The 24,173-nt window shown below is 35.3% G+C and overlaps 3 protein-coding genes across 9 annotated transcripts; 2 read left to right on the plus strand and 1 right to left on the minus strand.

Moving 5' to 3' along the window:
- Positions 1-237: 237 nt before the first annotated feature.
- Positions 238-2,989, plus strand: LOC143147763 (kelch domain-containing protein 4). The gene is made up of 8 exons (XM_076313331.1): positions 238-632; positions 750-920; positions 1,040-1,275; positions 1,346-1,512; positions 1,589-1,738; positions 1,796-2,014; positions 2,108-2,464; positions 2,562-2,989. The coding sequence occupies exons 1-8, from the start codon at positions 519-521 to the stop codon at positions 2,723-2,725; spliced, it is 1,578 nt and encodes a 525-aa protein (XP_076169446.1). The 5' UTR covers positions 238-518; the 3' UTR covers positions 2,726-2,989.
- On the minus strand, positions 2,439-23,498 carry LOC143147759 (protein nervous wreck-like). 4 transcript variants are annotated; one of them, XM_076313313.1, is made up of 24 exons: positions 23,234-23,498; positions 17,616-17,713; positions 17,031-17,076; positions 16,873-16,958; positions 16,627-16,771; positions 16,409-16,545; positions 16,261-16,324; positions 16,041-16,169; positions 15,836-15,958; positions 15,601-15,704; positions 15,364-15,508; positions 15,211-15,288; positions 15,094-15,145; positions 14,878-14,981; positions 14,177-14,330; positions 13,914-14,086; positions 13,293-13,599; positions 12,723-12,937; positions 12,168-12,267; positions 11,943-12,080; positions 11,798-11,829; positions 10,843-11,716; positions 7,143-8,594; positions 6,464-6,543 (listed from the first exon to the last, which is right to left on the minus strand). In XM_076313313.1, the coding sequence occupies exons 1-22, from the start codon at positions 23,252-23,254 to the stop codon at positions 11,135-11,137; spliced, it is 3,033 nt and encodes a 1,010-aa protein (XP_076169428.1). In that variant the 5' UTR covers positions 23,255-23,498; the 3' UTR covers positions 6,464-6,543; positions 7,143-8,594; positions 10,843-11,134. The 4 variants fall into 4 exon arrangements, with proteins under 4 accessions (XP_076169431.1, XP_076169430.1, XP_076169429.1 ...); XM_076313316.1 differs by lacking the exons at positions 7,143-8,594; positions 10,843-11,716; positions 11,798-11,829; ... (18 more) ...; positions 17,616-17,713; positions 23,234-23,498 and adding exons at positions 2,439-2,702; positions 2,781-2,871; positions 2,950-3,128; ... (11 more) ...; positions 6,033-6,279; positions 6,662-6,937 and having other exon boundaries at positions 6,351-6,543; XM_076313315.1 differs by lacking the exons at positions 7,143-8,594; positions 10,843-11,716; positions 11,798-11,829; ... (18 more) ...; positions 17,616-17,713; positions 23,234-23,498 and adding exons at positions 2,439-2,702; positions 2,781-2,871; positions 2,950-3,062; ... (11 more) ...; positions 6,033-6,279; positions 6,662-6,937 and having other exon boundaries at positions 6,351-6,543.
- Scu (hydroxysteroid 17-beta dehydrogenase 10) lies at positions 7,874-10,761 on the plus strand. 4 transcript variants are annotated; one of them, XM_076313334.1, is made up of 4 exons: positions 7,874-7,891; positions 8,290-8,318; positions 9,356-9,520; positions 10,009-10,761. In XM_076313334.1, the coding sequence occupies exons 2-4, from the start codon at positions 8,310-8,312 to the stop codon at positions 10,600-10,602; spliced, it is 768 nt and encodes a 255-aa protein (XP_076169449.1). In that variant the 5' UTR covers positions 7,874-7,891; positions 8,290-8,309; the 3' UTR covers positions 10,603-10,761. The 4 variants fall into 4 exon arrangements, with proteins under 4 accessions (XP_076169449.1, XP_076169450.1, XP_076169452.1 ...); XM_076313335.1 differs by lacking the exon at positions 7,874-7,891 and adding an exon at positions 7,943-8,141; XM_076313337.1 differs by lacking the exon at positions 7,874-7,891 and adding an exon at positions 7,943-8,090.
- Positions 23,499-24,173: the final 675 nt, after the last annotated feature.

Below are 24,173 nucleotides of genomic sequence, written 5' to 3' on the forward strand. Positions count from 1 at the left end.
ACCTGACAAATAAATATAGATTGTTTTTTTTTAAATATAGTGAATTTAGGTTTAAAGAATAAAGGTGGATTTTATGCTATAAATGAGAAAACTTTTAATGAAAATGTATATTTTTTTCTAAAAAATACTTTACAAAAAATAAATAAAAATAATTTTAACGAATGAAGATATTTAATAATTTTATATTTTGTAATAAAAAAAATTGATTACTTATGATAACAAACATACACAAGACAAATGTGTTCCTTTCAATATTTTAAAATATATTTTCTCCAATCAGAAAGTGTAATTAGTATAATAATAATTAAGTTTAAAAAGTGTATATAATTGATGACTTGCGAATATTAAGAACTAGAACAAATATCTTGTTTTTGTTATATTTATTTAAAGAAACGAAGGATTTCTATCAGTTACTTTACCACTGTCAAAGATATTCTTTTAAGCAAATTTTCTACAGTCACGTAGGTCGATAACGTTGAAAGAGCACTCTGTAATTTTTAAAAAGTTTGTTACTTAATATGGGTAAAAAGGATAAAAATAAGAAAAAAATTAGTGGCAGCGTAAAGACAACAATCAAAACTGAAAAAAAATTAAATGCTAAACAAAAAAAAGAATTGGCCGCACTTGGTGAGGTTAGCAAAATGTATAAATACAATTCGTGTTTCTATTATAATCATAATAGAAATTTGTAATAATAAAAATAAATATTAAGATATTGATTAATTGATTTCTTTTCTTATAAATTTTAGGATAATATAGAGCATGTGATTGCTGAAATTGAAAAGGAAGAAGCTCAAAGACAGCGTGTTATTGAAAAGACAGTAGCACCACCATCTCGACGCGTAAATTTCACCTTAACACCTCATCCCTTTAAAGATGAGCTCATTATGCTTGGTGGAGAATATCACGATGGACGCACAGTAAATTAAAATATATTTTTCTTATTGTTAATATTAGGTTTCATTAATATTAATAAAACTTAATCTAACTAATCAGTAGTTTAATTATTTAGTAGTGTGATAAGTTTACTTTTGTTTAGACAGTTGTTTATGGAGACATGTTTTCATATAACTTGAGTAAAAATGAATGGACCATTATAAAAGCACCGAATGCTCCACCTCCACGTTGTGGTCATCAAGTAGTAGCAACAGCAACAAATAAAGGAGAATTGTGGGCCTTTGGTGGTGAATTTTCCAGTCCTTCAGAATCACAATTTTACCATTACAAAGATCTATGGGTATATCGACTTGGTGAAAAAAGATGGGAAAAAATTTTGTATGGATATAGCTTTTAAGAATTAGACCCAAAAAATTTTCTATTATTTAATTTCCATTATCTTCTGTAGATCTCCTGGTGGACCATCAGCTAGAAGTGGTCACAGAATGACACATGTAAAAAGACAATTGATAATTTTTGGCGGATTTTATGATAACTTAAGGGATTATAAATATTACAATGATGTGAATATATTTAACCTTGATACATATGTTTGGCATAAAATTGAATTATCTGGTAAAATTATGATGAATAGAAAAATACATTTTTAAAGCAAACCTATGTATTATAAATATATTTCAAAAAATTTTAGGTATTCCACCGCTTCCACGGTCTGGATGTATAATACTGCCAACACATGAAAACAAAATACTTATATATGGTGGCTACAGTAAGGAAAGATTGAAAAAAGATGTTGATAAAGGTTTTATTCATAATGACATGTTTCTAATGGCTCCTGAGAGTAAGTAATTTATTTCATATGTTTCAATCTTGAAAATTACTAAGAATATTATTTTAGAAAATGATGAAAGTGGTTTAAAGTGGAAATGGGTATCCATAAAGCAATCAGGAAATAAACCATCACCACGATGTGGTATATCAGCTGTTTTAGTTCAATCAAATTTAGCATATCTATTTGGTGGTGTTTTTGACAAAGAAGATAATGAAGAAGAACTCAATGGAACATTTTATAATGATTTGATGGCTTTAGATTTAGAAAAGTTACAATGGAAGACAGGTAAGTGCCTTAATTACAACAGAACACTTCTTTTTTAAACACTACTTAGATGCTATAAAAGTTTGATACATGTTCTTGTTTGATTGATTTTAGCGATACTATGTGAAAAAAAAGATATAATTACACGGCATCGAAGAAGAAAACTAAAAGAAGATGGTGACCAAGAAAACAATAGTGAGAACGAAAATGAAAATGACAATGAAATACAAAAATCGTCCTCTACTTCTGTTGAATCTACAATTACTGATGATGATGGAATATTTACAGTTACCATAGGATCAACACCAACAGCTACTCTACATAACAAAGAAAATTCACACAAACATATATTTGTTCCATGTCCAAGAATAAATCCTGGACTTGTTATGAAACACAATGTTTTATATCTGTATGGGGGCATGTTTGAAAATGGTAATCAACAATATACGCTCAATGATTTATATAGTTTAGGTATGTACATCGTTATAGTTGAGTACATTACATACACATGTATAATGAAAGTTTATAAAATAACACCTTCTTATCGTCTTATTTACTTTTTTTTAAGATTGTCGCAAATTAGATGAATGGAAAACGATAATAGCAGATGATTTATCTTCGCAAACTTGGTTCGAATCGAGCAGTTCGAGTTCGGACGATGAGAACACTGACAGCAGTGATGAAGATGAAAGTAATTCTATAGTTGAACCTATGAATGTTGATGAAAATTAATTCTGTATTGTATTATAAAATATGATTATTCTCACTGAGACGGATTACATTTTACCTTTTAATCAAAATTACGTAAGAATTTTTATTGTCTTATTTGACAATTTCTCACGTGAAATTTTCTGTACTTGTTCCAAAACTGAAGAATTCTAAGAGAAAAACACATACATTGTGTATAAAAATTAGTATAAAACTAAATTAATATGTAATATAATTAAAAAATTTACCTTTATAATAATAAATAATGTACAATCAGGAATTAAGGGATAATGTACACTGTTTTCACTTTCTGTATAATTATGTTTTGGGTGTATAGAAATATTCTTAAGTTTACTTCCACCTTTAATTAAATTTATAGTTTCATTAAAGAAACTAAAATCTTCAGAGTTACTAGTTACAATATGAACTGCAAGCAAAATTCCGTTCTAATACTTTAACAATAGCACATATTTTACTATATATATAAATGTATATTTACCTTCTGGATTTAATTTTTTACTAACATTATTCATAATATGTCTAATTTGAAATATCATTGTTTCTACTTTGTGTATATTTTTATCTATAGTATTATCTTTCCACTTGTTAAACTGTAATAATCAAACAAAATACAAATTTTAAATTTTGAAATTTATTAAAACGTAAACCAATTATCCTTACCTGTTCTGGCATCGGATATGGTGCCTCCATTAAAGATGGTACTGATAAAAATTCGGAAAATTTAGTCGATAATCTTTTGTATAAGTCATCAGCAACATATGGCATTATGGGAGCAAGTATTCTTAGTGAAACTTCTAAACATGTTCTTAAGCTGTATGTGTGACTCATAATAATATCTGAATTTTCATTTCTGAATCCCCATTTAGTTGCTTCCTAAATGACATTAAACAAAGTAAAGAAAATTATGTATTACATAAAAGTGGATTTCTCTACCATAATCTTACCAAATAGAAGTCACAAAATTTATAATGTAAGAATTGCTTTATCGATGCAATACTTGTGTGAAAATCTTGTTGCATAAATGCATCATTGACTGTATCAATCATTAAAGATAATTGACTTAAAATCCAACGATCAATAATTGATATATTTTTTGGTTCTTGGTATAGCTTTTCACCTGTCATAAGTAAAATGTACTTGCTTGCTTGCCAAATTTTGTTACAAAAAAATTTATTTGCTCGACACTGCATTATATCAAAATTGATATTTTCATCTATGCAGTTAAAAAGTAATCAATTATAATGAAATTATCACATTATCACATTGAGAAGTTTATTAAAATATTGTATATATTAATGTATACTAACTTTTAATATTGAAACTACACAATGTCATTCGTAGTGCATCTGCACCACATTGTGGTATTCCATCAGGGAATATTTTTTTATTTGCAGACAACATTCGTTTGAAATTCGTCTTATTAAGAATACCAGTATTATAACTTTCTGTGATTTGTGTAGTTAGATCCTGGTTACATTAAAATATTTAATAAACATAAAATATGCGTTTATATATGCATCCATTAACACTTACATTTATAGTGATACCATTGATGACGTTTTCAGGTGAAATGATATTTCCAACTGTCTTAGACATTTTCTTTCCATAAGCATCACATAAAATGCCATGCAGAACTACCTCCTATGTGCCAACAAATTTTAAAAAACTATAAGAAAATAATTTTTTTGTTAAATACATGTTTAAGAATAAGAAAATTCTACATTGAATGGTAGCTGATTAGTTAACTCCAATCCGAGCATGACCATTCTTGCAACCCAGAAGAACATTATATCATACCCTGTTTCCATTAATGTTAAAGGATAATACTTTTTCAAATCTTCTGTCTAAAAATAAAGTTTTTAATGTAATATAACAATATTATTTCATTCATTACTTAATTGTTATTATATTATACCTCCTTTGGCCACCCTAATACAGCAAAAGGAATAATTGCAGAAGAAAACCATGTATCTAACACATCTTGATCTTGATCTACTTTTATACCATATCCATACTTATTTTCTACAATGAGCTTTGCATCGTTTTCAGTTCGGGCAACTATCCATTCAATTTTGTCTCCAAGTATAATATAATAAGCTGGAATACGATGACCCCACCATAGTTGTCTTGAAATACACCAATCTCTAACAAGGTAATATAATAAAAAAACAGATATTGTAATTAATCTTTTCTATACATTTTATATAGTTTTCTAATTACCTAATGTTATTCAATTTCTCATACCATAATTCTTCACGAATAGTAGGAATTATTTTTAAATGACCCTGTTTCACAGCATCTAGCGCTTTTTGTGCCATACTTTTGGTCTTCACAAACCATTGTTCTTTCAAAAAGTATTCTACAATATCTTGAGATCGTGAACACCTTGGTATGCACATCTTATGATCACTGATATTTCTTAAAACACCTCTATTCTTCAATTCATTTAAGACTTTTTTCCGAGCAATAAATCTTGGAAGACCCTAAAATATTTTCAAGTTTTAATTTTAGTTAAAAACCACTATAAAATATATAATTGTTTAACTTAAATATTTTTATACCTTAAAATCATTTCCTGCATCTGTTATGTTTCCATATTCATCAAATACTTGAATAATATCTAACTGATGATTTGTAGCAATTGTATAATCTAAATGATCATGTGCTGGTGTTATTTTGACTGCTCCTGAAGTTTATTATCATTTATTATTTGAACTAATAAAATACCAGTGCTTACCAGTAACTTACCAGTGCCAACAGTTTTATCAACTAAAGGATCAGGAATAATGGGTATATAGATTTGCCTTAAATCGTGCCAAACATTTTGACCAATATATTTTGAATATCTTTCATCATCTGGATGAACAGCAATTGCTACATCACCAAAAACAGTCTCTGGTCTAGTTGTTGCAACTATTATTTCATCTTCTAAAAAAAAATATGTTTTTATAAAATATGAATAATACAAAGAGTATGACAAATTTACAATAATGAGTATTACTTGTGTCTTTGATTGGATAAGCTATATGTGCTATTTCACCAAATGTAATCATTTTTTCATATCCTGGAACTTGGAGTTGTGTCCTCTCAGTGATATACACATTTTCTACTTCAATATCAGATATTGCAGTGTGCAAAGTAGGACACCAATTAATTAAATCTTTTTTTCTATACAGCATATTTTTATTGTAAAGAGTTATAAATGCTTCTATCACAGCATTTTCATGATTCTAAAATTTGTATTATAAAAGAATAATTTATGTCTTAAAATTTTGAAATAACTTTTATACAGGGATTTTTTATGAAATACCTTATTCATTGTAAAATATTCTTTGGACCAATCCAAACTGGCACCTAAAGCTTTCAATTGAGATTTTATCTCAGTTTCCTTTTGATTCTTCCATTTCCAAATAAATGAAAGATATTCTTCTTTTCCTATATTAAATTTGGTAACATTTTTTGTTTTAGATAGATATTTTTCTATCACCATTTGTGTTGCAATTCCAGCATGATCTAAACCTGGTATCCATATAACAGGACAATCTTTCATTCTATACCTAGATGTTAAATATTTTGAGTAACCTTGATTACAATAATTGAATAATGAAATATTATTAATGAGAAATACCATCTTGCTAAAACATCTTGAATTGTAACAGTTAAGGCATGTCCTAAATGCAATGTTCCAGTTATATTAGGAGGAGGTAAAAGCATTTTGAATGCTTTTTTTTCACTGTCTTTGATAGCAAAGTATTTATTTTTTTCCCAAACATTGTACCATGTAGATTCTACGTCTTCACACTTATAGATTGTTGGAAAATCTAAAAAAAGGTGTATTGATCACAATTGTTGTTAATCATTCATTTTAATTCCAAACGTAAATTAAATCTTCTATTTTGTGTTGTTTTCTTAAAATAGCTATTTTAGATGAATATGTACCTGATAAACATTTAGTAGAATATTCTTTGCAACAATATTTACTATAACAAAAGTTTTTACATAGAAGACTATTCAGTCGTATGATGTTCATTATAAGTTAGAAGACTGTATTTTAAGAGTTTAGCAGTATATTTAAGAAAACATAACCAATAATACGAGAATATTAAAATGCCGATTTACTATAGTTACAATTAATAATAGTAATTCTTATTACATTAATCACATATTATTATTTTTGCCAAAAATATACACATGTAGTACAAACTTATATTTTAGAAATTGTAAATATCATTTACGTTTGTGCTCTGTGTTTACTTATGGTTATATCTATGATAGAGTTTGGATTTCTTTAAACAGAGATTCTCAGCTTTACATGTACTTTATTTAAATATACATAAATACAACAATACTGTGTCTTGAAACAGTTTAAGAAAAGTTCTTCAATTTACTTTATGTTATTTAAAGCAATACAATAATTCACCTTTACAATACTTATACTTTACAAAGTACAAACTAGCAATAAAAGATTTTACAACAAATTGAAATTACATTTTATTATTTACACGCATTATTATATGCATGAATGAAAGTATGTATGCATCTGAGATGGGTAAAGTTTTATTTAAATAAAAGATGATGAATAAACTCAACGTATGTATGTATGCATATCGATTTATTCGCGATGTTTATTTGATTGAACAGTAAATCTTATATTTGCTTATTATGGAATATTTAATTCGATAATTCCTAAAGCTGTTTATCTTCTTCTTGTTATTCGAAACTTTTATATAGATGACAATTTTGTCCCTCTCTGATATGTATACATGTGGCATATCCGTGCAATGTGTGTTGCATATATGTATGTTGTATAGTACCTATAAATTTTAACTACATAAATATACATTATTAAGCATGTGTGCTAAATATATGTAATATCATTGAATTAATCAACTTTCTGGGTAAAATTAAAATTGAAATATATGAGAAACGATGAATTGTTCAAATTGTATATTGGTGTCAGGAATTGTAGTATATGCATTTACTAAAAATTATAACCAAGAAAAAACAATTTGAAATAAAAATTACGTAACAATAAAATAATACTTGTGTACAGCTTTGCAGAAACTAATAAGCAAATAGCAAGTAAATAATACAGCAATTTACAAACATATAGAGAAAACCAATTTTTATTTATTACGATGTATATATTAGGTGCCAATATATAAGTAGGTAAGTTAATAAAATGTACCATTTATTTTAAAATGGTAAAAATGGTAACTAAATACAATTTTAAATATAAAAAAAGATGGCAGACGTCTTCGAATTAAAGTTCCATGTAATGGCGGATACTTCAAGCCAATTGGAACGTATAATTCTAGCAGAAAAGGAATACCAAGTTACAGACGTTCTTCGTCTCAGTTCTTGTTTCGTACGACCTTTTTTTTTTATCCTTATTTGGTTGAATATTTCATATCGATAAGTTAAGTGATCAATTATTTTGCTGATTCATATGCCTACTTGCTTTCGTTCTGATTCAAGAGCTGATGTTCCATAGCTGATAAAATTTTCATCGTCTTCTTTATCTTAATCTGCTAATAATTATTCTTATTCCGTGCATTTCTGTGTAGTTACTTTCGAACATCTCAAAATGATGAAGGTAAGTTTTGTATTCTTTTTCTTTCTCTTTTCTTGTAAGTAGAATAAAATTATAATTGTAAATATTAACTTATAAAGTAGAGAAACATATTTAAAGTTTTTTGGTTCATTACTGCATTCATACGTCTTAATGTACGATATACTGTTTCGCAAATTTACTAATTATGTATACCTAATATCATATGTTTGCGAAAAATATGTTTCCATTTAAAATGAATTACGTCTATTGACGAAAGCAGATGTTTCGTGGAATAGTTTCGTTACAGTATTTTCTATCCTGTAATACAAAAATATTGTTGAATTAAATAAATATAATTACAAACTATAAAAAGAGATTTAAAAAATTGAAGGATCTTAGATAATACGTATTTTATCAATTACATTATATTCTAATTTAGTCATTTATCATGTGGATTATGTGACTAATATATAGATAAACAACATTCTACATCATAAGTTCTATTTTATTGCAATTAAGAATATTTAGTATATTCATTGTTGCATTAATAAAAATATTATAGAAAAATTATAGTTTTACTTAATTGTACTGTTATTACACTTGAAATGTATTATTTTAATATTATTATTATATTTATCATTACGTAATAAAACATGATATAAAAGGGCATTAGTAAAATTTATATTAAGATTAATAAACCTCTGTGTAAATAAAATAAATTTAAATAGTTGTTTCAGTGAAAAGAGTTTTTGTTTCTTAATTTTTATGCCATTTTATAGTACAAAATTTAAAAGCTGAAATATAAATGGTTGTTGTTAGACAATTGCACAAGTTTGCCTTCTGTTATCTTTAAATACTATACAGATCCTTAGTTTTCTATAAAAAAAAGTATAACATTCAGATAATTCAAAAGTGCATTATAGTAACTATTTATGTATTATAGAACATGCTCTAAAAATAATTTATTTAAAAATTAGTAGCTTTGTTTACACAAAGATGTTAAATTTATTAACAGATAACTAATACATTAGAATGAAATTAAATGTATAAACAAACACTATAATTGACATATATTTTAGGGATTGGTTGCTCTTATAACCGGAGGTGCTTCCGGATTAGGACTTGGAACTGTGGAAAGGTTTGTCAAACAAGGTGCCAAAGTTGTTATTGCCGATTTACCTGTTTCAAAAGGACAGCATATATCAGAGCAAATGGGAAAGTCTACTCTATTTGTACCAATGGATGTAAGTGTTAACAAATTGATACTAGTAGTAGTAATAGCAGTAATAGTGTTAAATAAGTCTGAAAGAAGGTTTTGCGATTATGTGTTAGCAATGTACTAAACAAAAAAGCATCAAACAAAGTTCTAAACTGTATAAAGATGTATATTTTTGTTACAGTATATGTACTATAGAATTATTAATTATTATTAATCTTAATAGCAATATGTGATTATTAATATTGTTACTGTCGTTTGTCTTAATATACTATGTACTAGGTTGTTCAATAAGTTTTGTCGTTCAATAAAACTTATTGAGCAACTGATTATATGTATACTACTAATACTACTAGTAACCATTATGAATTGACATTGAAAGTGTATTTTTGACAGCTATTTTCATCAAATATCTGTCGTGTATCATTTATAATTTCATACTTGTTTTTATAAAGAAATCTATTATGATAATAAACTCACAGCAACTTATGTATATAGTGACATGCTTTTTTATAGGTAACATCAGAAGAGGATGTAACGGCTGCACTGATGTCAACAGCAAAACATTTTTCTAAATTAGATGTTTTAGTGAATGCGGCAGGGGTGGCTGTTGCATATAAGACGTGTAATTTTAACAAACGCTTGCCGCACTCTTTAATTGATTTTCAGAAAGTATTAAATATAAATACTGTTGGAACATTTAATGTCATTAGATTAGCTGCAAATCTCATGTTTGAGAATGAACCAGATAAGAATGGACAACGTGGAGTAATAGTCAACACAGCAAGCGTTGCAGCTTTCGATGGCCAAATGGGTCAGGCAGCATATTCTGCTAGTAAGGCTGCAATTGTCGGTATGACTCTACCAATAGCACGCGATTTTAGTAAAAATGGTATACGTGTTGTAACAATCGCGCCTGGATTATTCAACACGCCTATGCTACAAGCATTGCCAGAAAAGGTGCGTTTATTTCTAGCAAAAACTATACCATTCCCACAAAGATTGGGTGAACCGGATGAGTATGCTCAGTTGGTACAACATATAGTTGAAAATCCTCTGCTGAATGGAGAAGTTATAAGATTAGACGGTGCTCTCAGGATGCAGCCTTAAATTTATGCCAGGAAAGTTCTCAATCATATAAACATGGAGCCGGGTAAAGGATGTATAATGCATGGAATTCATAAAATTGTGAAAAAAAATTTGTAAAAAAAAAGACATACAAATTTATGAAAGATAAATAAAAAACGATAATTCTTTTCGTACATGCAACACCATTATAATTCTCTTAAAATGTACACGAACAACTAAAAGTTTTCATCTATTATAGGTATCGACAATTCTCTTTATTACCTTATGACTCTGTACATTAACGTCTTGTAAATACGTTGCAAAAGTCGCAACACCTTTCTTTTAAATAGTTAGTTCACTAGAGTATCATCTAGCAAAAAGGTTGTGTACATAGTATTAACATAAAAATTTGCCCAGTCGTCCCGTTATTCGATTCCCGTTAGTCTTTCTTCCCGATAACTTCTGGAGATTTCCAGAATTCCAGCAGATGCTGAAACTTATTTTGATGATTTTTCGGAAGAGCCAGTTTATTTGTTAAGGCAGGATAATCGGGATCTCCGAGGTCTAGTCAATCCTAGGCATTCGATTCTTTCAGATTTTGTAATTTCTCTAGTTGGTCGGGTTGTAACTCATCTGGAATACTTGCCCTTCCTCCCACGACCATCATCTTTTCTGGTACGATTTCGATGTCCTCTGTTTCCGTTTCCTGTACTTCGACCACAGTACCACGAGACGGTATTGATTGAGAATTATCTCCTGTGCTCGGCCCGGACGTTGAGTCTGCCTCGCTACCGGAACTGCTACTAACTGGGAATGGTGCCGAGTCCGTTGGTAAGTCATCGACCGTTGACTTCTCTTCAATGTCTTCCGTTGTTTCTGTGACTTGCTCCTCTTTTTCGTCCAGTATTACGGTTGTTTCTTTGTAATCGCTTTCATTTATGTCGGCGGTTGTTGTGCTCGATGGCACATCACCTTCAGAGCTTTCCGTGGATTTTATCGCATCGTCGGTGGTTTCTTGTAATCCTGGAAACGGGTGCTCGACTTCTTCCATCGGTGTCGCTGCGGTGATCACTATTTGGGTAACACCAAGCCCAAAATCGTCGTTAGACTGGTCATTGTTCAAGGATTGCGGTTGTTTTGATTTTTCGTCATCTGCCTGGAAATACGGTGCAAACAGGTTAACGCATGCAACGAGAGATCGGCTCGTTTGATCATTTTCTACCAACCACCCATTTACCTTGGTTTCCGATTCATCCGATACTTCTACAACTAAGCGGCAGTTTTATGTGTAAATCGAGATACGGATTAAACATTAACGCAAATAATACAACAAAGATACGACATGTTAATATTGATGCGCTTAGTGGACAATTTCTACTTACCTACTATACCAGGCCCTTCAGACTCGTTATTGGCATCGAACTGCGAGCCATATTGACTTTTTTGGTCCTTGGAGAGATTTATTATGAAACCATCTTGTTGTTCAGTGTTTACGTTATTAGGCTTTTCACTTTGCGTTTCTGTGTTAAACAGAATGAGCGCTGAGAATAGATTTTTGTGTTGATCCGTTTCTATGATACAATGGAATTTTGACGAGCGATCATTACCATTTATGAGACTTTGTGCCAGTTCCTCTTCCAACAAGAATTCTGTAACCTCGGGTGGTGTAAATAAGGGTGGTGCGGAGCTCGGTGGCGTCACGTTCTCCTACCGGTCAGAAAAAAATTATAAGGAAAATTGAAACATTAAAGTAAACGTGTATATTCGTACACTTTACATTTATCACAAAAGTTAAAAGTAAGGTAAAATATTTAGAATTGTATTATCCGTATCTAAATTGTGATAAATTATACATAATATTATATAACCCAATATCGTTTATCTATAAAATTACAATTCCATAGATACAAACGAGAGAAAAGAAGATCAGTTCTGGAAGAACGTATCGTATTTGGAAAGACATTTCAAATAAACATTATTGGATACTTCTTCGAGTTTGATTTTTCTCCCATTCTTATAGGAAAATGTTTGTTGTATAATGTATCATCCTATTTTATTTTGCCGTTTCTATAACCAACGACAAATAGAATCGTTTCATTGTGGAAGTTAAAAGTGTAGAGGCTAAATATATCTTTAAATCTGTGTATTAATTCAAATTTAACCTGCGGGGTCAAAGGCGAACCGTCTGCAGCGCATGGTTCCACAATTAAAGACGGGAATAATCCTCGTTGTCCGCGTAATTCACCCTCCCACCAACCATCGTCGACATCGTGTGGTTTTTTTTTCAGAACTTTTATAATATCACCCTCGAAGAAGCTAAGTTCTTCGTCGCATGTGGCTTCGTAATCGTAAAGGGCGAGACAATATTGTTCGGTTTCTGAAAAGGTAAATTAATTTTTACAACAAGGCTCTAATATTGTTATAATCAAAGTACACAGTCTTGGAATATAGTATGTATTCATTGAGACCTGAATTTAATCTACACGATGAGAGTTAGGTATTCTCTTTATCATTTTTGATTCACTCTTGCCCCGCAAAGGCGAGTAGAAAACGACCATTCGAAAAACGTGTTCTCTCTACGTTAAATAACACGCGTAGATCCTGAATCTTCGTTGCTCTCAACGAATAAATACCATGTAACTGATTGAAAAAGATATCGAGATTTCTACATGACATTTTGGAATGTTCGAAAACTGCAAAAGCTAAATAAATGAAAAGAACAGTAAGCTTACCTCCTATATGATTTTGTACAATAGTTTCCGGAACAGTCGGTTGTAAATTAGCGTCGGGATCGACCGCATCGTGATCGTCGATCGTATAATCTACCGAGGAGAAAGATATTTGCTGAACGAGTCCTGGTCCTTGAGAACTGAGACCCGAAGTTATTTCAGGCTCCCTCTCGACGTCGAGATAATTCTGAGGAACGAAACCTTCTTCTCCTCGGTAATTTCGTGCCCGGAGCCAACCGTCACCGTCACCCTCGCCAACAACTTCGAGTTGCTCACTCTCGACAATGGACAATTCGTCTGGATTTTGGGCCTGTGACAAAATTTACCCAAACGATTATCAAAAATATTATAACGTAAAGCAAATACGTACAATTTACACTGTTAAAGAAGAATAATAAAAGAAAAAAGAAACGATTGTAGTTTGCAACAAGCGTGCCTAATTTCCGAAAAAGACTTTTAATTAGCTATTTAATGTTTTTTCATTTGATCAATCTGATCATCGAAATATTCAAGTGATTTTAAATGTACGAAATTCTAAAAATAAAAATTACATCGGTGGATTGATTAAGAAAAACAACAACATTATGTACATGTCCATCAATGTTAAGAACTGGTGGTTCTTACTCTGTACGAATAGAGCGCGGTGCATTTATATACTGGTTGCACAGGAGGCTGTTCGGATGATTCATGGATTTCAGCTTGTTCGTCTTTTTCCTCGTTGTCCCAATCTACTGCCGTCGGATCGTCCCAACCCACGGTAAGTTCTTCTATTCGCTGTTTCTCTTGCTCGAGTAAAGCTGTCGAATAAATGTATACACATGACATTCTTGCACCATTGCTTGGATATTTATATTCGTATTTGCAGCGCAACGTTTGTATAGACGTACCATCGACCTCTTCGCTGTCGTGCCTTTGTCTCTCCTCGGTTGGTTCCTCTTCTTGTTGAGGAGCGTTTCGCGCACTACCTGGTCGCTCGACGGTCGTCAAGTCGCTTCCACCATCTCCGTCGCTATCGTAGAACGAGTCCGATGATGGATGTTCCTGCGCGATGAAAACGTTAAGTGGTCGATGTTTTACGAGAGATCAGCGCTTATACACACAATAGGTAGAAGAGAGACAAAACAGTGAGGCCAGGTTAAACTTGAACAGCCAGTTGATTATATATCGTCTACAATGCTTTAAGGGATTTGAACAAATCAAACGACTAGAAACATTTATTTGGCGGCCTACGTGAACAAGGGGTGTTTCTCAAGTTCAGTAGCGGATCTAGACATATCGGTGCTTGAAACTAGTTACTTCGAAGAGCTCTTTCCATTTCTGAATATTTTACGATCGGTAAACATTACTGTCACGAAAATATATTTATCTTCCTGTTAGTTCTCTCTTCGATATGCACCATTTTTCAAGGGCAAATGAAAATTAAAAATTTATTTTTTACGCTTTTAGCGTAGTTGAACAGTGATTGAATTAAAAAAGAACAAATATTAGTTTTACGGTAGATCCGCCTCTGCTCGAGGTGTTCACTGTATCTGTATTTCACTCGGTGTAAGAATCGAGGTTTCCAAAGTTAGATCGAGACAATAAGTACCGCCGTTCCAGACGCATCGGTTCTGACGGAGAGCGAGCTGGCCGAGCGCAGCATCTCCTGTACGGTCAATGTTTCAACCTCCTGGAGCCATTCGTCGACATTCACTAAAGAAACAACAAGAAGGAAGCAATAGTGTCGCCTACTGTCGCCTCTGAGCGGCGATACTACGTTTATTACTACGTTAATGTCATTCGAATATGTTAACGTATAACAAACCTCCACCGTTTCGAAGACATTCTATTCTCGATTCAGCCTTTAGCTTTGCTGTCTAATGAACAAGTAAACGTGTAAGGAAGAGAATTCACGTGATTCGCGTGTCACCAGAAATCTTACCTCTGCGCGTCGTATCGTGTGTTTCAGTTCGTCGATTTTCGTGTCTAAATCCGGACCTTGCGGATCGTTCGGATCGGTCTGCAAAATCGTTATCGTCAAGTTATTTTTAAGCGAAAGGATTCGTTCGATTAATCAATCGTGTAACACGTTAACCTTTTGTCCAGACTCTTTGAGTTGCACGAGAACCTGCAGTTTCCTATTATTTTCTCGGATGCTGCTTACTTCGCGCGCTATTCTTGTTGCCCAGCGACGAGCTTCCTTTCCGAGTGTAGCTGCGGCAGCGTGATCAGCCGTTATCCTGCAACGAGTTTGTTTTACAAAATATTATCAACAATTTACACCTCAATTGCTATTTATAAGTTCTCAATGTATATGTAGCTATCTACAAACCTCTCTACCGGATCATGGTCGCAAGGCTCGAATTCGTATTGTATATGTTGTTTTAAGACAGGGTAATATAAACAGCAACATTGTATATTGTATTCCCTGGTGAGCTGAGACAGATACGAGAAGCGATCGTGACGAGGCGTAAAATCAATGGTTACAAATTTCCTAGTATTTAATCGCAGTGATTCGCCCGATACAATAATAATTGTATCGGGTGTTAGATTTCTTAATTACTTACTTGTTGCGCTTGATCGCGAATTTTTGTGAAACTATTTTGCGTTGCTAGACAGGTCAACAGTTCTGTACGGCCCATTAGCGTTAAATATTCTGTCACTTTATCGTAAACGCCTTGTTCCAAATACTGTTGGAAGAAGGAAAAGGTATTTTTATTCACTCTAAGCGAGATCAGAAGACACGAATCACGAAAGATGGAATCTATTTACCTGCATAGTGTTTTGTAAATCGACTGCAAAATATCTATTTTGATGAGCATTCGCAGCGGCGAGACTAAGTAAATAATCGTTTCGAGCTCCGGTTGATTTCTCTTCCAAGGCATCGCGTTTCGAGCTTACCTAGCCGTATCGGTTTTTAAATGGAAATGCTCGTCGCGTTAATAATTCCATCACAAGATATCAAATTTATAACAATCAAAAAAATACGTACCTTTGCGCTATTCTTTTGCAACGACGTTATCGATTGAAAGAAGGATGCCTTCTTTTTCTTTAGTCTGGAAACGATCAAATGTCATGTAGTATTATGTTTTCGATCGATCAGGAAAGTAAGAATAACTGTTGCTCGCCCACGTACGTACTTTTCTTCGATATCTTTTGCTTTGTCACGTACATCGTGAGCGCTATGTTCTTCGTCGAAGTATAATTTTTTGGTTTTGTCTACGTCTTGCACGCACAATTGCAATTCTTTTTGTACTATCATTAATTGGTCGATTGCCTGGAAGGAGAAATACGTAATGGTTCCTATCTTTATCTGTTCGTACGAGATACGAAAATTGTTCGAACATCGCGAACGTACCTTTTTAGAAATTTGGAGTTTGTGCATCTTTAAACATTTCGCGTCGTCGGCGATTTGTTGTTGAAAAACTTCCACCGCTGCTAACCGCGCTCTGGCGAGTTTCTCATTTTCTTCCAGCACGGTTCGCCAAACGTTCCACATATTCCTGAAAATAATAGTTATCCAGAGGAGGAGAAGGGTGTCGATCGAAATATCTCGTACCTTAACGCGAGAAGACATTTTACGATTCAGAGAAACGAAACGTACCATTTTTCTTCCCCGCCATCGACTTTCAGGTCTGGAATGTTTGGTATTTTTTTATTCAAGTAGGCAGAAGATATTTTGAGGAGCGCCTGAAACAAAACGTGGATCGTAAAAGTTCGACGAGCATTAATTACGTATCGCCGCAGGTATATCCGGCTTACCTCGGAATAGGATTTTTCGATCGCAGACTTTTTGATCGTAAAGTTGCTGAAAAATATATTTCCATCGTAAAATACTCGCGTTGTGTACGTTCAGGTGGAGGGTAATATCGACGCATAAGTTTTCGAAAGCAGATCGTACTCCATCGTACTACGATCTCCGAATCGAAAGTTCGTTTGCGACCCGTGAAACAGAGAATAAAGTTCGCGGTGAATGTTGACTGCGCGACAAGGGAACGATAAAGCAGAATTTGATGTTCACCGAAACAGCTTGTTTATCGAATAAATATTTCTGGCTTGTATTCTATCAAGGGGGCGTTAACTTTTTAAAGCACTCGTAACCGCGAGTGAAATCGAATAGAAAAAGATTAAAACCGATCGAACGTACGAAGAAGGAAAAGGTTCTCGTAAGCGCGTTCGATGCATCGTTCGTAAGAAAAATATAAATATTATTGGGAAACTCTCTGCCCGACGAAAGTGAAAGTGTGGTCGTCGAAGAAATGGAAATTCGCTGACGCAAAATGATTCCCGCTTAAGACGTTCAAAGGGCTTTTATCTAATCCTCCTTTACATAAGTTCAAGACTCACCGTATGTCCTCCAAAAGGTCGCACTCGTGCTGATTTTTCGCCTGCAACTTTGCCGCCTGTTCCGCGTGCACATTCTTCAGAAATTTTGCGTAATTTCCCTGCGAGCGAAGAATCACGGTTTGAGTAAACAATCGTGCTACAACGGTACACTTGGCCTACTTTTTCGTACCTTAGAAAGAGCGCAAATTCCTTCCTCCTCGAATGAAACTTACAAAAGAATTAATTCAGAAGCGAAACACATCCTCCGCTAATAAGGGATGAACTTCGAGGTACAATCGGCGATTCGAACAAAACTTCTGTACAAAGTGGTACTTTGAAAAATATTCGACGCAGAGGGGTCGAAGAAACAGTCTTCAAATTTTCAGGTGGACGATGTACTCGGTCGGACAAAGACAACTTAGACAAATGAATTCGAATAAGAATTATTCTGTAGAAAGAAACGTTTCGACAAAAATCGGTGTTCGTCGATTCGTGATTGCTCCCCTGTGAGAGAACATCCGCGCGCAAAATCCATCGGAGACCGGGATGAAACGCACCAGGAGCGCTTTCTTTCAAGGGAAGAATCATTTTTATCGCATAAAAAAACTCCGGTAAAATCTATAATAAAGGTATCGCTGTCCCTGACAATTCCCGAGGAAAAATCTTCCAACATTTTACGCGACTCACCCCCCGTGTATTAAATATACATTATTTTCCTGATACACGGTGCCCTTCTCTCTATCGTTTAAAAAGCGCGATCGTTTAATTGTTTCATGCAGTGCGCTCTTGAAAGAAAGCAGAGCTTCTACTGAATGCAAAATAAACGACTGGCTCTCTTTCCGCTTCGATTATTGGTCTTTTGCGCGTGGCCGGCAATAATTGCCGGACAGTGAAGGTAACAAGGGTGGCGCTTTAATTAACGGCGACATTGTTTGAAGTCAAGTTCAATTTTGCAGTACACAAGCGGGATGCATCGGCGATTTCGTTACGCATCAGGGCTCGCTTTGACCTCGTGAACTCTGTTCTAACGCTCAACGAAGTCAATACGGAGGGTGGACTACCCGAATCTAGGACTTACGAGTAGCCGGAGGTCGTATAGAGAGTTTCTCGGTCGATCAAGTCCAGAGAAGATTTTACGGAAGGAAACGGGAGCCGGTATCGCACAATCAGAGGGGGCTGTTTACTCAACGAAATCAGCTCTTGGACAAGAAAAAGCGACAACTCGGCCATCGTCGAGTTTTGCTCGCCGATGCGATTAAATTGCCAATATTATTACCAAAAAAGGATCGAGTTAAACGGTACCGTTAGAACGAATAAACCGGTCACCTCGGTTTAGTTTTTTTTTTCTTTCTACATCGACCGAACGGTTGAAATTGTTTTCCGATATTGCGATATTAAGTAACGTATTTTACTTAACATTTAAACCTCGTCGTAGAGTGCGAGTTCGATTCGTTGTACGTTCTTTACGTCGAACTGTAGAACAACTTTGCTTCACTCGTCGTGATGTTTAATGTATTATTATAGTAGAGACGAGCGTTCTCTTTTCGCGATCGTTGCACATTCGAAGATATTTAGAAGAAATTGAACCTGTATAGATTTAAAAAATAACAGCTAGGAATAGTCGGTAGCTCTAGAAGCGTTCGTAAAAGTGGCCATTAGATGTGTAAAGATGGAGAATAATGTACGATGCTGCAGAATATGCAAGCAGGAACCTTCGGAAATCGTATAGCTCGGTAGAACGAGAAGGAAATCTTTAGGAGAGTCGAGCAGGCCTACTCGAACCAAGTCTCCGACGTAGAGGCGTAAGAGGATCCGACAGATCGAATCGTTCCCGAAAGAATCTCACCCTTTTTAGTTTCTACATCACGTAGGTTCGAGTCGACTCGCGACGAGCACGTCCACCCTCCGAGAATAAGGTCACACTCTCCTTGGGTGGCACCAGCCCCAAAAAGAGGAGGTAAATTTATGTACCCCACTTTTCGACTTCCAAGGGACCCCGGTTTCAACTTCCACATTGTAATTAGTATTACTATTTAACTAGCTAACCGATTAATACCGTGGGACAAGCCCAGCTGGTACGATCGCTTAAAATTCCAGCTACTCTCTTATCGATTGCTCTTTGAAGGTCTAGCGTTGCATTCTTGAATGCCTCCACGATTTAAGAACTCGCTCGTAAGCAATCGCTCTGTGCGCGCTCGTAACGTCGTGCATTGTTACGCGGATCGTTAAACGAGACAAAATTACCATCGGAGTCGTCAGCTACGATTCCACGTTTCGAAGCTTCCTTTTTTTTCTCTCTCCTCCCGGTGATTTGGCAAACACGATAACAGAATTACCCGAGTAACAACCAAATCCATTTTGCTTGTGCTTCGATCCATTTGTATTCGGCGCAACAGCTTCAACGCGTACGCAATCCAAGTGCAATTTCAAATACGTTCGTCCGTGCAATCTTTCTTATCCACGGTGATCTTTCCTTATTCGTTGGCTTTGGTGTTGCACGAAATTAATTTGCCGACAGAGAATGTATCGTATTCAAAGGCTGGTTTCCGATCGAGTAAGACCACGATCCATTTTCTTTTTTCTAGTCACGAAAAGTTGTCCCAGGAACGCAACGATCAAGGGTAATCGCTCAAAGATTCAAAATCTTTTCCATTCTCTTTAAAATCGAACGATTTTTCATCGTTTTTTCGTCCCGTCTGTCGTTACGAAGGATACAATCTCAAAGAAGGAAGAAAATGTTTCGTCAGTTTTTATCGTACTTACCCGTCAATTTCGACGGAAATGAAAAATTGACATTTTTCTTTTTACATTGGGTTTGCACGTATTATCGAAAAACAAATACGTCGTTGATCGATTCGAGAGGAGTTTTATTCGCGATCGTTCATCGATGTAAAAATTTCGTTGGTTACTACTCCCTGAAAGTAATTTCGTTTTAATTCAAGTCTGGGCTCCACGAGGCGGAAAGGCCAGGCTTTTAAGCCGCGCAAGGTGCGCTCGACAAAGTACCATGATACAGCAAAGAATTCCAGGCTCCGGATAAAGAAAATTTATAGCCGGGGCCGTGACAAAGACGTTTATTACTCTAAAAAAACACTTTATCGATCAGAGAGCCCAACGAGCTTTCCTAGCGCCGAGGAAATAAAACGGTGAAAAAAAAAGAAGAAGAAAAGAAAAAAAAGAGGTCTTTGGAGATTCGCGCAAAGCAGTCGTGTTCGCCAAACAAATAATTTCCGATCGTTAAGGTATCGGAGGGAATTTTTCACTAGAATTCCCGGCGAGGAGAAGATACCGGTGAACGCGAGATCGCCTCCGAGACGCAAAGAACAATTTCTAAATAGCGCCATCGGCGAATAGATGCGCAAGGACTCGCGAGCGTGCGAGCGTGCGAGTCGAGGCGTGTTCCTCGGGCTCGATACGACCCGGAGAACGCGTTCGCTTTTCACGTATCTCGCGGGGTGGGTGTCTCTTTGGATTCTTATCGCGCGACTAGCATTCGACAAGTGGAAGTGGGTCAGGAATCCCCTGATCTTTAACTGTGAAACTTTATTGTCGTGGAGCGAGACGCAAGGGCTGGTTGCCGCAGCTTGATAAATAGGTCAGGAAATGTTGCTATCTTCGATGAAAGAGAAATGACTGAACAATCATCGGACCGTTTCATCGATTTGCCTCACCGTTCTGCGTGTAACTAAGCGGCGGAAAAATTACGAGAACTTGGGCTGGTTTTTCGAACGTGCATCGCGAATGCACAATTCCCTTCAAATTGGTATCGTTTCGAGTCGTTGCGTTTACAATCACTCTTGTACGTATTCGATAACGGTACATTTGATACTTCGTACTCCGCATCCTGCCTCCCAACCCTTGTCTCTACCGTAAGAAAAGTGACGCGAATAAAAAAAAGTTCCATTATCGGGTTATATCTTTATATAGGAAACGTGTCAGATTATCAACGGAAAGAGTGTCACAAACGTTTCGAAAAAATTTCTCGTTAAATGGCGAATTTAACGCGAATATTCACAACGACGGCTTATGTAACTTTCACAAATATCGTACGAAGTGATCTCCACGGAAGTTTTTATTCGGATCTTTACAACAGTGTAATATCCTTTTTTTCTCTCTTCTGTAAAGTTGACATTATTCGAGTCACGTCGCTTTACGTCCAGAGAAGAGGATTTTTTGCAACGTCTATTAACAAATAAATAATACTTTTTTGCATTATAAAGAGTTATCTGTCCTACGCTATAAAAACCGTACGCGTTTATTTTTTAACCGAAACGTTTCACTTCAAGATACGAGATTCACTAGTATTTGGTGTTTATTGAAAATTATTTCGAACGTGTCAAACGTCTACGCGGAAAGCATATTTCTGCGGGGCATTAAAATTATTTAATATAGAGAAAATTTTAAAAACGATTACTTTCTGTAAAATGTCCGAATATGAAACTTTTTTAACGAAAAAAAGTTGCACGCAGTTTCATAAACGGGAATAAGTAATACATCGCGATGTAAAAGAATTGATCTCTTTCGACAAAGATAGGAGCATTATGCTGTTCGAGCATTAACGAGGGTTGTACGACACAGGTTTAGGAACATTAAACGTTGACAAGAAATCGTTACCGGCTCGCATTTTAAATACCACAATACTACGAGAAGACCACGACTAGTTGAAGATTTCCAAAAATTCTGTATCCATCTGTTCCAAGCATCTCATTGCCGTTCTTATTTGACAATGCAGCTAAAAAGAAATCAAGACCGCAAAATTTGCGCATCCGAGTGACAGAATTTCCTTGCGCTCCTTTCTTTCCTCGAAACCAGAAACTTTGTACAAAACTTTCTCCCGAAGGAACATGGCCTCCAAAATTGTTCTGTATTCAAAATTCAAGATCGATTTCAGTGGGTACATCGTACAATTATATAACGAGGGAGACGGTCAGAAATTTGAGAGATATCGATTCAAGGAACGTTGATGCAGTCGGGAAGGCAAAGGGAATCGCACTTTTGACACCACGAAGGTAAAGATCGCGGAGAGGATGGAAGCGGTCAACCGTATGCGATGTATGCACATTCGTTGGTTCGATCTGGCGTGATATTAACTCGGGTCTTTGACCTGTTCCATGGATTTTGAGGTCAGCTTTTGGTATAGATTCGCACCGAGGGCCCGAAGTGCGCATCGATTTTCTCATCGTGGCAGCGTTCGAGCGGCATTTACGTCAATTTTTCTGTGAGACGTCGCTGAAGATCGATACTCGCGGCCAGATTCGCGTATCTCGATCGTTCCTCGAGACGCGAAGAAGCAGTATCCTCTCGCGGTTCCTCGGACGTTTGCACGAGGATGCGATACTCGAAACACTGGCTGTCTTTGGAAATTAATATGTTCCGATTCTCGATTAATGAGAAACTGCGTTTTCACTGTTCAGAAATTGGTCGACTCAACTCTTTTAGAACGGCAAAGTACAAGATTCCAGTCTAATTTCAGAAAAAATCATCTCGGGAATAAGTTATCGTATTCGTGCGCAAAGAACGAACAAATGGTTGCAAATTCTTTGAAAGCGAAGATGCGACGAGTAAAAAGAGAATCACTTTCGATCAAAGACGAAAAGAAATGACATGTGTTTGGATGGATGTCAGTCTCGTCGGCTTACTTTTCTCGGTGGTGGTTGCATGCTGGACGAGCGGCCTGCTCTGCAGCCTCACCGCTGGCAGCCCGTTTTACACCGTCGTCCGCCGGGGAGGGGTGCTCTGTTGTTTTCGTACGCCTCACCCGACACAACAATTAACGCGCTACCACTCTCCGCACTGCTCGCGTGTTCGTACGCTACTGCTCTGCTGCCCTCGACCGAACTAGCCTATTTATTGATCGCGCACGCGCTTGCGTCTTCTCGATGTTACGCCACAGACGAGATACAAGATAGAAAACCGACGACGAGGATAAACTGGCCGTTCCATAGGAGTTTGTATCTCGCAAACTGAACTACCGACCTCGTGAAAAGTCAATGGTTCGTAGCGCATTCTGCATTCAAGGATGTTCACTATCGTACAGAGTGACTCTAGTACAGATGAGATATACAAAAGATGTTTCATTTTAGGGGAATTGGTGTTACACGATCTAAAATACCGACCTCTTACGATATCATTGGTCTCGAAGCGACACCTTCGTTAAAGAATAGCGATTCTATATTCAACTAAATCACCCAAGTCGATAAAGAAAGAAATTAGGGACCGGTCGCCAATATCGATCACCGGCTATCACTGGTCGGCACTGGTCGAGCCCTTGGTAACTCATAACCGTGCTGGGCCGCGGAGGGTACAACAGCCGAAAATCGAGAGGTCGCCTTGAAGGCTTTCGGGAGAATGACATTTTCGTGAATAGAGATTACCAGGACCTGGTAATCGATATTACTCGCGATGAACAATAATTCTTCGTCGTGGGTAGTACCGAGCTAATTGGCTATGCATTTTTAATGGTTTCTTAAAGTATACACGTAAATAGAGTATTGTGACATTGACAAATTTGTTATTTGCATGAATATTTGAATATTTTTACCGAACGTATGAGTATAAATGCAAGCCTGATGCATTTCA

The sequence above is a fragment of the Ptiloglossa arizonensis genome, chromosome 6 (genome assembly GCF_051014685.1).
Source record: "Ptiloglossa arizonensis isolate GNS036 chromosome 6, iyPtiAriz1_principal, whole genome shotgun sequence".
In the NCBI taxonomy this organism is placed as follows: domain Eukaryota; kingdom Metazoa; phylum Arthropoda; class Insecta; order Hymenoptera; family Colletidae; genus Ptiloglossa; species Ptiloglossa arizonensis.

What these genes read in the sequence shown, in the direction of transcription:
- LOC143147763 (XM_076313331.1), top strand. Translation starts at nt 519, where the DNA reads ATGGGTAAAAAGGATAAAAATAAGAAAAAAATTAGTGGCAGCGTAAAG. An exon ending in AATTGGCCGCACTTGGTGAG is followed by an intron (nt 633 to 749) that starts GTTAGCAAAATG and finishes TATAAATTTTAG; the next exon opens with GATAATATAGAGCATGTGAT. An exon ending in AAAAGATGGGAAAAAATTTT is followed by an intron (nt 1,276 to 1,345) that starts GTATGGATATAG and finishes TATCTTCTGTAG; the next exon opens with ATCTCCTGGTGGACCATCAG.
- LOC143147759 (XM_076313313.1), bottom strand. Translation starts at nt 23,254, where the DNA reads ATGCAACCACCACCGAGAAAA. An exon ending in TCAAAGAGTCTGGACAAAAG is followed by an intron (nt 15,289 to 15,363) that starts GTTAACGTGTTA and finishes ACGATTTTGCAG; the next exon opens with ACCGATCCGAACGATCCGCA. An exon ending in GGCACAAAGTCTCATAAATG is followed by an intron (nt 12,081 to 12,167) that starts GTAATGATCGCT and finishes TGTTTAACACAG; the next exon opens with AAACGCAAAGTGAAAAGCCT.
- Scu (XM_076313334.1), top strand. An exon ending in CTCTATTTGTACCAATGGAT is followed by an intron (nt 9,521 to 10,008) that starts GTAAGTGTTAAC and finishes GCTTTTTTATAG; the next exon opens with GTAACATCAGAAGAGGATGT.